At 39.3% G+C, this 14,868-nt stretch overlaps 1 protein-coding gene across 1 annotated transcript in view; it reads left to right on the plus strand.

Annotated features, from left to right (window-relative positions):
• The window catches only part of LOC126455946 (protein phtf), a 163,513-nt gene extending 151,417 nt beyond the window's left edge, over positions 1-12,096 (plus strand). The window contains exons 12-15 of the mRNA XM_050091703.1: positions 8,229-8,457; positions 11,157-11,252; positions 11,718-11,879; positions 12,073-12,096. Of these exons, the coding sequence (XP_049947660.1) occupies positions 8,229-8,457; positions 11,157-11,252; positions 11,718-11,879; positions 12,073-12,096 (511 nt within the window). The remainder of the gene's footprint in view (positions 1-8,228; positions 8,458-11,156; positions 11,253-11,717; positions 11,880-12,072) is intronic.
• The last annotated feature ends 2,772 nt before the right edge of the window (positions 12,097-14,868 follow it).

Here is a 14,868-nt window from a genome sequence, read left to right on the forward strand (position 1 = left end):
GAAGGATTGGTGGCAAAGGGGTGTTTCCATTGCAGGGATCAGGAGATGGGTTTAGGTGACTGACAAGTCCAATATGCTAAATTTGGGTGTGGGCTAAAAGTGAAGCCTTTGGATGGAACTGAAACTTTTGTTGGGTTGGTTTGGTGGAAAGGTTACTAACAGTGCTTCAGGAATGTTGTGGCTCTGAATTAGTGGAGTCTTGGTAGGGAGGTTTTGGGCCATGTGTGAAGTTGAAAAGATCCTTCCCACCCCCTCACCCCCCTACTAAAGTGATATGCATATGCAAGATCCTTCCCACCCCCCTCCTAAAGTGATATGCCATCACCAACCCAACCTCCACAACATCCCATTACATTCCCATGCCAGTCCCAATCCCAACCAGCCAGGTGTGATGCTTTCCCACCCAGCACTTCCTGTTCCAGCCCTGTTAAAAGTTTATCATACCCCATCAGAGACTAGGCCGCCTGTGAAAACAGCCATGTCATATACCAGCTCATGACGACCAATCACCTGTCCACCAGGATGAATGGCCACTGACAAGTTGTGGCCAAGAACATGGTTGACCATCCTGTGGCACAACATGCAGCTGTGCATGACATGCTTGATTTCAGTAGCTGCTGTACAACCCAGACCATCTGGATCCTCCAATCTATCACCAGCTGTTATGAACAGATGGGCATTATCCTTAAAATACATTTTCCACTTCTGAAATCATTCTGGCCTCAACCTGCAGTAACCTACTGTCCTATCACCACCTCACTATATTTGTTTACTGCCATCTGCCAACCCATCCATCTGCCTTTCTGCTTCCATGCTCCTCTCTTTTTCTGCTCCCCCCTCCTCCCCCACCTCACAGCCTCCCAATGTGGCATCTTGGCAGTCTTCTCATGCCTCCATTAGTTTCTGTATGCTCTGTCAGCACTCCTAACTTTCTCCACCCGTACCTTGCTATCTCCCTGCCGCACTCCAGATTTCCACTCACAAGGGAATTGTCCAATAAGACTCGTCGAAACCTATCCTGACATTTTGTTACAGAGGAAGAAGACAACGAAAGAAATGCACTGTCAAAATTTTAGCTGATAAAAAGCATTGTAAGTATTAAAAAGAAAATAGCTGAAAATTGCCAAATTTGTAATGCTCCAGGCAGTAGTAGAAATGTACACACCTACTGGCGCTGTAGCAACTGCGCATGCGCAACTAAGAACGTACACAGCTGAGGTTGGCTGTGCATTTGTAGACAGGAAACATGACACAACCCGTAATTTGTAAAGGCCTTTAGCCACTCAAGAAACATCTATTACAAATTGTCAGTTGCTTTTTGCAGTATTGGTAAGTTTTGACAATATAGATAAAGCTGAATTAATATTTATTGTGCTTTCGTAAGGCATGCTTGCTAATAGTACCTTTTTTTTTTTTTTTTTTTTTTTTTTTTTTTTTTTTTTTTTTTTTTTTTTATCCAGTTTCACAGTAATGTGGAATCCAGTTAATGTTCTCAATTTAGCAATGGTGAAATATGAAGAATGTGGTATCCAGCCAACATCACCTACTTCTCCTTAGGATGTACATATGTGTCATTTGTTGGTTGATTTCCTTGACATTGATTCGTATGATATGGACATTTCGTTTGAAATCGTGGATATGTTAGAAGAAATAGGAAATAAATGTGACAATTCCATGAATTGTGGTTTGGGTGATGTCAGTTGTGCCAGTAACAGTTCTGAAGAAGAAAACCTTCCAAGCCTAAAAAGAACACGTACTGTAACAGCTTTCAGTGACAAAGAAGAAGAATGAATTACATGAAGTAAGAAATATGCACCAAACAGAAACCTGAAAACTGTGTGGAAGATGTAGACCTGCTTGTGAGAGGCTATGCACTGTTACCAAGAGAGATCTACAAGGCTGGGCCCTCCAAATGGCGTCTGACATGAACATAACAATTTCCAGGCTTCATCGACCTGGCTACACAGGTTCAAGAAATACAGAGTAGAAAGTCATAAAGTTACCAAGTTTATGTCACATAAAAATGTAGAGCAGCTGCCAGTGATAGACTGTGCTATACAGAAATTCATAGCTGACATAAAGGCGAAACTTGCTATTATCGCTGTAACTGCTGTTTATAATGCTGATCAGTCAGGTTTCGTAAAAGAGCTGCATGCACACCTGCACTTCATCATTTTGGGGTGAAAAAACGAGTGTCGGTTGCCCAATCAAAGAGTGCAATGACATATTCATATATGATAATGCCAGTAATAAGTATGATTGGTTTGCTGTTTATGCAGCTGTATATCTGTCTTCAAGAACAGCAAGGCAAATTATGACCAAAAATAAAAAATGGACTGTTTAATTGCAAAAGTCTTGTAATCGACGTATCAAAATCAGTAAAGATGTAGATGTAATGTGGAGTCTGCCTGGAACTACCAGTGCGATTCAACCTGTCGATAAAGAATTTATTCGACAGTGGAAAGCATTGTTCGGGAAATCATCAGGCAACATAATTTCCGATACCTCTCTCTCATTTCAGGTTTATCAGCGGAACAGTATTCTTAAGCTGCAGTCATTTGTGTATTACCAGTTTCCTTTGCCACGCTTTACGAAGTTGATCAAGTATGCCTGGTATGCAGCACATTATGCAGAACAATGGCCAGGACCATTTCTGACTCCATCCCAGACCTGTCTAAATAAAACTAGTGGTTACTACAAAGTGCCTGATTGCATCAATTTTTCCTTTGTCCAGTGCGCCTGGTGCAAGAAAAATGTTTGTTTTTGTTATTCAATAGACACTTCTCACTTTTGTGATGTCTACAGGTAATAAACAAACAAGTGTTTCACTGATAGTCAAATGTACATCATTCAAACATTATTGTAAGGAATGGCCTACAGGAATTGTTATAAAATGTAGTACTACAAGAAAATTTCATTTCAACAAGTTACAAATGCTCATTGATGACTATAATTTGTTGAAATGAAATCTGGTACAAAGGCTAGGCCGCACGGCATCAGCCGAGCGGTCTAAGGTGCCGCAGTCATGGACTATGTGGCTGGTCCCGGCAGAGGTTTGAGTCCTCCCTCGGGCTTGGTTGTGTGTGTTTTTCCTCAGGATAACTTAGGTTAAGTAGTGTGTAAGCTTAGGAACTGATGACCTTAGCAGTTTAGTCCCATAAGATTCCACACACATTTGAACATTTTTGAACAAAGGCTAAGGCGTGTCCCATAGGTGACGCACATTGGCATGGCCCGGTCACCATGAGAAATATGCATAGACATATGTGCAGTTCAAGAAAGATGGTGGAGTTGGAGCAAATCGCACAATATTGGATGCGGTTACAAGCTGATGTATAAGGGCACACGCAGACCAGCTAGTGGGATTGGCATCATAGTATCATCCAAGTTTGACGGCAATACGACTGAAGTGCAAAGATATGATGATCGCCTGATGAAGATTGTGTACATCACAGATGGCAGAAAAATCCACTTTTTCAGTGCCTAAACTCCACAAACTGGCCAAGCAGCTTCCACCAAGGACGCCTTTTGGAGGATGCTTGATGCAAAGACTGCTGAAGTGCCCCCCAAAAGAAGATTACATCTTCATTGCTGGTGATCTGAATAGGCACGTAGGGTGCAGAAAGGAAGAACATACTGCTCACCGTGGGCATGGATTCGGAGAAAAAAATGACGGTGGGCAGTGTATCCTCGATTTCTCAGAAGCTCATAACCTGGCAATTGGGAACATATGGTTCAAAAAGCATGACACATCTAATTGCATATTATAGCGACACTGATGCCATGCAGATTGACCACATCTTCGTGAGATGCCGTGATCTCAAAGATGTGCTTGATGCAGTGGTCATCCCCTGTGAAACAGTTGCGACACAACACCGTTCATGGATCTGCTACAAACCAAGTTGCCAACAAGCAAGCACATTGATCTCACAGGACCTGCGAGAATTAGATGGTGGAAATTCAAGGATAGGGAAGCCAAAATCACAGCCCGAATTACTTTGCCACCAGTTACCACAGTTAAAGAATGCTGGGAGAAACTGAAAGAGTCTGCTCATGAAGCTGCACATGCAATTCTTGGGATAACATGACAAAACCAGGATATTGGAGGTTCGATAGAAATACGTGGCTTTGGTATGACACCGTCAAAGACACAGTGATGGAATGCATACAGAACAGCCCAAAGAGATACAAAACAGGTTATAGCAGCAACCAATCCTCATGTTATGCTGATCTATATGCAAAACTTGACACACGTGAAGGAGAGCGGGACTTACATCGACTCACAAAAACAAGACATCGCAATTCGGAAGAGGTTCATCAGTTCTACAGAGTCAATGATGAGACCAGTAATCTGCTAGTTGACTGGAAGAAGGCCAGAGAATGATGACGCAGTTCCTTCAAGATGATCTCAACAGAAGAGTTCCTCCATCCACCAATACCCACCGGCCACACTATTGAATGGCCCGCAAGAGAAATTGCAGTCAAAGAGGTCAAGACTGCTTTGAGGAAAATGAAGCCTGGGAAAGCCACTGGCGCAGATGACCTTCCAGCAGAGTTATGGTGTTCCCATCATGGCAGCCAAATGGTTAACGGAACTCTTCAACAAGATAATTGATGATGGACAAACACCAACTAATTGGCAACAGAGCACCACCATGCCTATCTTCAAGAAGAAAGGAAATACCTCTGAGTGCACCAACTACCATCCAATTCGACTTCTCCGTCAAACCATGAAAATCTTTGAGCATGTTCTGGACCAAAGGATCCGTGAGATCACACAATTTCCAGAAACCATGCTGGATTTATGAAGAACTGCGGCACAACTGATGTGATTCATGCTGCAAGACTCTGTCGAGAAACATCATGAGAAAGCCAAGCTGCTGCATCTAGCATTCTTGTATCTCGAAACGGCCTTTGATTGGGTGCCACACAGTTTCATCTGACTAACACTTTGACAGCATGATGTGCCAGAGCAGCTTATTAACTAGGTGCAGTAACTTTATGCACAGCCCAGAAGTTATGTCCATACAACCTCAGGATTATCCAAGGACTTCCCCATCCCAGTTGGCATCCATCAAGGTTCTGCAATATCACCACTTCTGTTCATTCTCGTAATGGACACCGTGACAGCTGATCTGCACTGGCCATTACCATGGACCCTACTTTATGCTGACGACATGATACTGGCAGCAGAAAACAAGCTTGATCTGCAGAGCCAAACTCAAAAATTGAGTGACCGGTTGGCTCAACATGGCTTGCACTTCAATTTGAATAAAACTGACTACATGACATCAGACAGGCATGAAATAGAATCTGACTCATGTGAGTAAGTTTAAGTACCTTGGTTCCACAATCACTGTTGACGGCCGATGCACCGAAGAGGTGAACAACAAACGGAGTCACTTGCGACCGCAGGATGAAAGATAATTTAAAATCAAAAATCTATCCCACTGTCATCTGACCAGTCGCATTTTATGGTTGTGAGTGCTGGCCGACACAGTTGAGACAGAATGCCACCTAAGTGTGATGGAATCGAAGATGCTAAGGTGGACAGTGGGCCTCACTAAGTTAGATCACGTTTCCAGTGACAGCATTAGAAAACAGTTTGGTGTTGCACCGATCCAAAACAAGATGCATGAGAGTTGTCTTCGATGGTTTGGGCGTGTTTTACGGGCTGGTGATGACTCTATTGCCAAGGTGGGTTACGTTCTTGAAGTTGTCGGCAGAAGATCAGAAGGACGAGCTAAGCAATGTTGGGCTGATACGATTCATAAAGACCTTAAATGTGTGAACACCCAAACAGATGCAGCCCGTGACAGAACAAAATGGAGACAATGGACCCATGTAATGGACACCGCAGGCATGCAGGACAAATGCTGAAGGAAAAGAAGAGGAAGACAAGTCCTCATTGATAGAAGTCATTTGTGACATCAAACACTGCCATAATTTTATTTTCTCTGCTACATTTTTTATTATAATTGAAAGTGCAAGAATTGAACTGTCGATATGAAGTTATTCAAAAAAATGTATAGTTTAAGTCAAGTTTTCACCGGAGCAAAGCATGAGCAAAAGAGAATTCTGTCTGGTGTACCTAGTAGGCCTCTTGCAGGTCTTTCAACTGGACAGCACTGCAGCTACTTGTGTGTCCCTAACCTTCCCCAGTTACCTAATTGGAAAACTGAGACCTGCAGCGTGGCATCCGAACCACATGTCTACTGTAGCCACTCCAACATCTGTGAGAAGTGAATGCTCGGTTAAAAATCATATTGAAAAGTTTGTGGTCTGAACGGGATTTGATCCTGAGCTCTCAATGAAGCGCGTGCTTTGCCGCTAGACCATTTTTGTTTTTTGGGGGGGATATGAACATTAGACCTTACACGCATAGATGAAACACTAGCTGTGTCACCTCTTGAAATGATGCTCGATTTCGGTAATAAGAGTTCGGTTTATAAATTTCCCCTAAGTGGCTATGGGAAGCCAGGGTAAAATGGCAGCCGACACACAAGGAAAATTTTGGACCAGTGCTAAGGAGAGATGGTGATGCAATTCAGTGTAAAGTGCAGGATCCCCATTCATGTCACGCTTCCATACAAATTGAGACACTTAAATTCTTACTCCCCTGTGCCATTTTGCATACTCTCTCAAGATCAGAGTGCTCGCCATGCGTAATAATCCTCACTGAATAGCAAAGTTTCACATTGTGCCTCTAACAAGTATGCCGAATATTAGCTCCAAAAACTAACAACACAGCATTCATAGGCAATGCTTGCTACCTCGTGTTCTCTTCCGTTCCCTCTAGCGCAGATGATTCTACCCATATACAAGCGGGGTCTGTGAACTCCGGATAATTCCGCTATGCGGCGATGCGTGAGTAATTCGCTGAGGTAGGCAGGGCTGTACAAACAGCTGTTATAAGCTGTTCTCGGTGCATCAAAAATGTGTAACTTCAACATTTTTTGCAAAATACTTGCAGTGCCTCTTACCAGCTATTTTGAAATTCATCTTTTTGGGCACTGCTGTCATCAGGAAGTTTAACATCATTATTCATTTCCTGCATAATAATCCAAATTGTCTTTGTTTTGTTCTGGGAAGTTCTGCATTTTTTTGTGAATAGTGTACGGTCTTAGGCCATGTGATGACAGGAAAGAACAAGTTTTCAGGTAGTTTTACTGCAGTCACAGAATAAGTACACAGAATGCATCTGTGACTTTAGAGACATGGAAATGCAGAAAAAAGGCATTGACCGTATTTACAATTTGGGAGCAGGTCTTTGTAAGTTCATCTCTGTAACAGTATGTTACATCTATTCATATTATGATAATGAACAGTCAGGTTTTATGTTATTCATTCAGGATTCCCATTGTGCAGGGGGCTCCTTGCTGTGGTACAAATTGGTGCAGTGGACATTATCAATAGGGTGCATCAAAGTAACATGACTGCTAGCCAGCGAAATTGCAGTACTACAATAAGACACATTGAAAGCAGAAAAAAGTTGTTCGCAGGATTTGGAACTTTTACTTTTTTCATGAGGAAAGAAGGGAGAGGTATTTGGGAAATAGGAGAAAGTCACTCGGATGACAGGTTGAAAAGGATCCAACTGTGGTTGTACCGGGGAAGACAATACTGAAGTAGGAGCAACACTTTATGCCTTCTTTTATCTTTGTCTCTCTTTGTCTTTCCAAGGTGTTTTACCCTCTCTCTTTAACCTTCCCCAACTTATCCCTCTTTCCTCCTTGATGAGGGAATTAATAGTTCCAAAAGCTGAAGTAGTGCCGTGAACTTTTGTGTGTACTAAATATTTCTGTAGGCAAGTAGTGACCGTATGTCTTATATTTTCATATTTCTGTCAAGAGAACTTTCCTTTCCTGTTTGGTAAGCAAATATAACATTTTGAAAATCATTCAGCTTGATATGTAGCAGCAATTAGTCATCCTCAGTTTTGATGTAGTAATTATATTATTATTTTAGCACTTGGTGGTTCCTTGAAGACTTACCCATCCTTCAATGACCTATCAGTACAGTTCTCAACAGGTGTTGGAGATCATTTTCCATTATAAATTTTTATAGTTTGCAATATGCTGAAGTTGGATGTACTGTAAGATTACATATGCTCTTAAAGTATAAAGAATGTTTTTATACAATTTTACAAAAGTAAAGCAACTGTTTTACATATGAAAGTGTTGTTTCCAGAGTAGTACCATAAGCTTTTCATTTTTTCTTTTTTGCAGTGAGAGGATACTTATATGGATAGCAGTTTTCGAACGATTTGTGCTCTCTGTCTTGTTTTTCTTTTTATTGGCTGTGGCAGAACGTACATTTAAGCAACGTTTTTTGTACGCTAAATTGTTCTCACACCTGACGTCATTCCGAAGAGCAAAGAAATCAGAGTTGCCACATTTTCGTCTCAACAAAGTGCGCAATATTAAGACATGGTTATCTGTGCGTTCATACCTCAAGGTAAGGGTTTCACAAATCAAATTCAGCTTGTCTGGAATTTTATTTTAATATGTTGGCAGATTTCATTTTTTCTCGTAAAGAAACGTTTGCACCAACTTCAATTCATTATTAGATGTAACAGCCAAGAAAGCCACGAGCTCATGTAACAATGATATTAATCGTATGTAATCACAAGTATCCATATAAAATATTTTAATATCCATGCAGCGTCTTTGGAAAATTAGTGAGTGAAGTATTTGTCAGCAGTATGTGTTCATTTCACCTACAACTTGATTAAAACTCACCCCATCAACTTCATCGCTGCCATCATCTTGGTATTAAAACACAGTGAAAGTCTTTTGCACTGGTGCTCCTTTTCACTGGAAACACATGGAGTGAGTTACTTGCATATTTGTTGAAGTTTTAAGAAACATTTTTATGCAGCTCACTCTTTTGTTTTCATGTGTTTATTTTTAGCAACTTCACTTTGTAAGTCCAAGGTGGGCTGTATCTTTCCACAGCAAATTTGGGAATCTTCAGCTTATGAAACTTCAGTACTTCTGAATTGCTCAGTTTTGAGATTCAGAGAGAAAATCATTAGTGGTTTGCACATTATGTAACCACTCGTGAACAAACTTCAGAGTATTTTTGGAAATAAGAACAATACTTCCCTTAAGTGAACCCAGGCTGTTCATTTCCTCCACAAATACCTGATGTTAGTTAACAGTGGAAAGAGATTTAGACCAAGTAAATTAGGGATGATTAATAGTACTAGAATACCACATTCATAGGTAATCATAAATTTTGTAGCTGAAATTTATTTTAAAGTAAAGGCAATCAAGTGAATTTTGAGGAGAGTGGATGAATTAAAAGATTACATTTCATTCTTCTGCTGTTTAATTAGTAAAACAAAGACTCTCAGATGACGAGAAATGAGTTTTCATTATTTGAAATTATGAGGTGAAAATCACAACTGTTACATTGCTGTGCTAGATGGAAAAGATGGAAGGTCCATTGTCTCCACAGGAAAGGAAATCATAATTAAATCAACACCCTAAGCAGCTGACAGGTGTTGGTTGATATACATGAACGGGGACAGTTGAAAATATGTGCCCTGACTGGGACTCGAACCCGGGATCTGCTGCTCACACTACCCATCTGAGCCATCGAGGGCACAGAGGACTGTGCGACTGCAGGGGTTTATCCCTTGCACATTCCCCGTGAGACCCACATTCCCAACTTAATGTCCACACACTACATTTGTAGTGCCCCTGCCCACTACGCTCATTACTCGCGGCAGACAATCTTACTGAATCCCGTAAGAGTTCAGGCAATGTGTGTGTATCCGCACAGGAGGAGGAGGTCAATGGCCCGTTAACCTTAACTATATGGAGATGGTACTTGTTCTTTTTACCATCTCCATATAGGAAAGGGAATCAGTGGTGTTTGATAGTAGTTATGATGATTACAGTGAAGTATGTTTGAGTTATCCATATTGCTACTAGTAGACCTTTCAGACGAAATATTTAAATTGAGCTGCAGTAGTAACATGTGTAGCTGTTGCACCAAGTGGTACATAGACTTAAGGTGTTTATATGGAGGAATTGTTTTCTCGTGTTTTGATTTTCAAACACAGTCATGTATTCATTAAGGAGATAAGTCATGAGAACAGTATGTGCACAATTAAAGGTGTAATGTTATATAAATGTGTCAAAGTGCTTGGTGTAGATCAAATGAGTCATTGAAATACGTAATATTTCACTTACAGCTGTCTATAGTTTGTTATATTGTCAGACATAAGCAAAACATGATCTCTTTTCAATCATTTATACAGTCTGTGCATTCTTTTCACGAGTAGTTAAAAAAGATATTTTTTAGACTGAAAGAATACTGTGAAGTGATATGGGAAAGACACTCTGTATGATGAATCACAGAAAGTTAATGGTGTTGACAATACAACATGCAACAAACCGGTACTGTGATAGTTGTAGAGAATGCTGGTTTAATAAGAGAGGCACTTGAATATGTGAATGGAGGCATTAAAATGTATTGAAATTGATTATTACAAGTTTCTTGACTGTGATATGGAGACTGGTGTAACAGACAAGCACTTCCATGTGGCATGCGTTACAAAGTGAACAGTCCATCACAAACAGTCCAGAATTTGGGAAAGGTTATTGTAAAGCTTTATAAATCTGTTGAGAGAGTAATCCAAATTGAGAACCATAAACAAGAAAGGTTGTACTCCCATCTTCACAGTGCAATAATTCTGCCTTCATAGGAAACAAAAGTGCAAATGCAGTTTTGCTTGACTAGATAAACCAAGTATATGTGATGGCCTGTCACTGTTGCTAAGCAGTCTCTGCTGGTATTCTGAATTGCTATCAAATAGTAAACATACAGTGTTGAGGAAAAGTCCTCTCAAATCCTGGAAGGAATAGAGGGCCAGGGAAGGGGGGACGTCAATATAGTAAGCAAGCTCAAATGGATGTAGGTTGTAGTAGTTATACAGATATGAAAAGATTTGTGTAAGATTGACTAGGTTGGAAAGCTGCACCCAAGAAAGTAGCGGGAATCTAAAGGGAGTGTCATCTTCAGTTAGGGTGAAAACTTTGAAAGAAGTAAAACATTTCATCTTCATTAATGCCAGTTTTGTGTATGCTTTTTCTGGCACACAAAAGCAAAAATATATACATCCAGTTGTATTTTCATTTTTGCAGAAACGAGGGCCACAGAGATCAGTTGATATGATTGTATCAGCTGCTTTTCTCATAACACTGCTACTGCTGTCCTTCCTGAGTGTTGAGTTTCTTAAGGTCAGTGTGGATGAAAACACCTGTGACTCAGAGGTAGGCCAGAAATTTCAATGGTTTATTAGCAGAACTGATTGGCTAGGGCTTAGGTGCAGGTTTTATATTTTTTATTTGTGTACTTTTATATCTGTGACTTTTTCTGCATTCTGTGTTTCTAATTTCTGTGATGTTTCTTCTATGTCCTCCTATCCCTTACCTCGTTCTTCCTATCTCCTTAGTTTCAACTTGTTGATCTCTGGATGGTCTGTGCAATTCTTGAAATAAATTAGAAAGACATTTCTTTTTCCTTTGTTTGTTGCTATATGTGTCAAAGCTGAATGGCAATTAAAGCAAAGTTGTGTGTGTGTATGTGTTAGTAGGAAATGGTGCCAACACTATTGTTTAATAAAATTTGTAATTAATTACTCAAGTTTCAGAATTATAAACATGATTTTGGCATTGTCACTTTTTTTGTTCTTCAAATTTTAGGATTCATCAAAGCTCCATTCACAGTACAACCTTGAAGCTCTAATCTGGTGCCTGGTTTTGGGTGTTTTTCTTCTACGATTTATGACTTTGGGGACAAAGACAAACAGAAAATATCGGAATCTTTCTGTTCTGCTTACAGAGCAGGTAACATTTCTAGCTTTTGTATGTATAAAGTTTTTCTGCCTTCATTATAAGCAATGTGATCATTACTTATTTGGATTACTTTAATAGATAGTCATTTTATATTTCTTCGATCAGTATTATTGATTGCAGTTGAGCAAATAAGGATGGAATCACATTTTGGTGCAGAGTGAAAAATTCATTCTGAAAATATTACAGTGTTTTTCTTTCATAGCGATATGCATGTAGCCTGCTTTAAAGTATTAGTTGATGATGGACTGCAAATAACTATCAATTATAACTGAGACCATGGCATTTCTACATATACTGACAAGATTCCAAAGACCTCTCCACTATAAACATACTGCAATTCCACCAACTGAAATTTTCAATATAAGTAGGAACAGGAGAAATCATTTTATTTTATGAACTATTTTGGTATTAATACTTCTGTTGATTTCAGTGTTACTTTTCCGCTGCTACTTTCCATTATTGGCTAAATGTTTTTATTTTCTTCAAGGAACATGGGTGAACTGAAACTATTTGTGCTAACAGATTATCATATGTTAACTACAGTTCAGTCTCACCCATAATATGGCCAGGTTTAAGGTAGCTAAACAAATATAAATAAGGCTATCCAGACATAAGATACTAAAGCATAGTTGAAAGCATAGTGCAATATCGTTACATGGCGAAAAGCATCATGCCAATATTATTCAATTGCTGTCCGTAAATTATTGGTATTGTTTGCTCGAAAAAAAGTAAAATGCAAAATTTTACTGAAGATTCCCTTTGTATACTGGATAAAAACTACTTATTTTGTGAGATTCCTTGTATTATCTTATAAAGAAAATCTTTTTCTCCAGTTATGACCAGTATGTTTGAAAGTTAAATGCTATTCACTGAAAGTTCTCTCTAAGTAACTGCATGAATGTCATCTTATGGGTTTTACTGTAAGAAACATCAATATACCATTCTTCAGTCTAGCTACACACACACACTGATGTTGGGGGAGGAGGGGTGGTTTGTACATGTGCTATGCCAAACATTCATGCTAGGAACAAATGTTAGTGCAGAGCAAACTTCTTTTATGAGGGATTTGATTGCAGCAGTTATATAAATAGGACTTCAACATAATGTACTACATTTAAGGCAAAAACAGATTATGAAAAAACCCATTTTTACTTTTATATATAAAATCAAAGATGAGGTGACTTACCGAACGAAAGCGCTGGCAGGTCGATAGACACACAAACAAACACAAACATACACACAAAATTCAAGCTTTCGCAACAAACTGTTGCCTCATCAGGAAAGAGGGAAGGAGAGGGGAAGACGAAAGGAAGTCTTCGTCTTCCCCTCTTCTTCCCTCTTTCCTGATGAGGCAACAGTTTGTTGCGAAAGCTTGAATTTTGTGTGTATGTTTGTGTTTGTTTGTGTGTCTATCGACCTGCCAGCGCTTTCGTTCGGTAAGTCACCTCATCTTTGATTTTATATATAATTTTTCCCACGTGGAATGTTTCCTTCTATTATATTGATACCCATTTTTACTTTCATTTTTATATATTGGGCCTGAATATATTGAATTTTTGTGTTGGTTCTTCCCACAAATGGTGTCTTGAATATCAGTTGTTCTGATTTCCAATCCATGGCAAATTAAGACTAAGGGTACATGTGTCTTATACATATCAGTGAATTTCTAATTAGGAGGAGGAGAGTGTTCAAGATTGGTTCTGTAACACATGTTTAAAACATCTCCAGTTAAAGCATGCAGGATAGTTTTATCACTCCCATCCAGGTGACACCCATTTTCAAGAGGAGACGGGGGCTGCAGACTGCTTACTGTTGAAGGATAAATGCACTCAAATATTTTGGAAACTCAATGAGGAACAGACATTTCTGTTCATCTGAGTATAATTCTCCTACATGCTGCCACCAGCTGTTGATGGTGTACAAGAGCTTTGAGTGCAAAACAATGTATAGGGACAGGAAAAAATCATTTTATTACATGAACAAATCGACTGTTACTTTTTGCCAAACTTCATTGTTATTTTGTCAGACTTCTTTGTTATTTTTTGTCTAATTCAGTGGTTTTTTGGCAAATTTTGTGTTTTTTGCTAAATTTTGCTTTATTTTTTGCTTTAAATTTGGTGTCGTTTTTCTGCCACATTTGTTGATGTTTTTTGCTATGCCCTGTGTTTCTTGACATAATCTGTGTTTTTTGCCAAATTCGGTGGTGTTATTTTTGCCAATTTTGGTGGTGTTTTTGTCCAAAATGTGTTGTTTTTTCCACATTTGGTGTTTTTTTCCAAAATTTGGTGTCCTTTTTTACCAAATTCAGAGTTGTTTTTTGCTAAATTAAGTAGTGTTTTTGCAAAATTTGGTTGTGCTTTTTTTGCCAATGACTGAGCTATTTATGTTATCAAATCAAAATGTGTTATGCAGAAAATAAACTGTTGTTTTATGATTGCACACAAATCACCAGCCTGGGGGAGGTTAGAAGCCAAAATGCAGTTTTAACATTCAGTAACTATGAGTTATGCACATTAAAAAAACTGCCATCCTTATTTTTATAACATTTTTATATATTGCAAAGTTACAGACGTTGCAATACGTGGTGAAAGTGCCGATTTCGTGTTGTTTTCCTAAAACCCACTAATTTTGCATGACTGTTTTTGCAAAGTTTTCCTGTCCCTAGGAAGCTCTATAGAATTCGCTAATTTGGCAGTTATATCAGCATTTCTGTATATTTATCTGTTTAATATATATGAGTTGTTTTTCAGTTAAAAAAAGGAAATTAAAAACCTCCTGATTTGTACAAAACCCCTTTCCTTCACTACTATATTAAACTCTACCCGAGCGGGCCGTGAAGGCCCAGCAGCACCAACTGATTGCCGTGTCATCCTCAGCCCACAGGTGTCACTGGATGCAGACATGGAGGGGCATGTGGTCAGCGCACTAATCTCCTGGCTGTATGTCAGTTTATGAGATCAGAGCTGCTACTTCTCAGTCAAGTAGCTCCTCAGTTTGC

Source organism: Schistocerca serialis, chromosome 2 (assembly GCF_023864345.2).
Source record: "Schistocerca serialis cubense isolate TAMUIC-IGC-003099 chromosome 2, iqSchSeri2.2, whole genome shotgun sequence".
Classification (NCBI taxonomy): Eukaryota; Metazoa; Arthropoda; class Insecta; order Orthoptera; family Acrididae; genus Schistocerca; species Schistocerca serialis.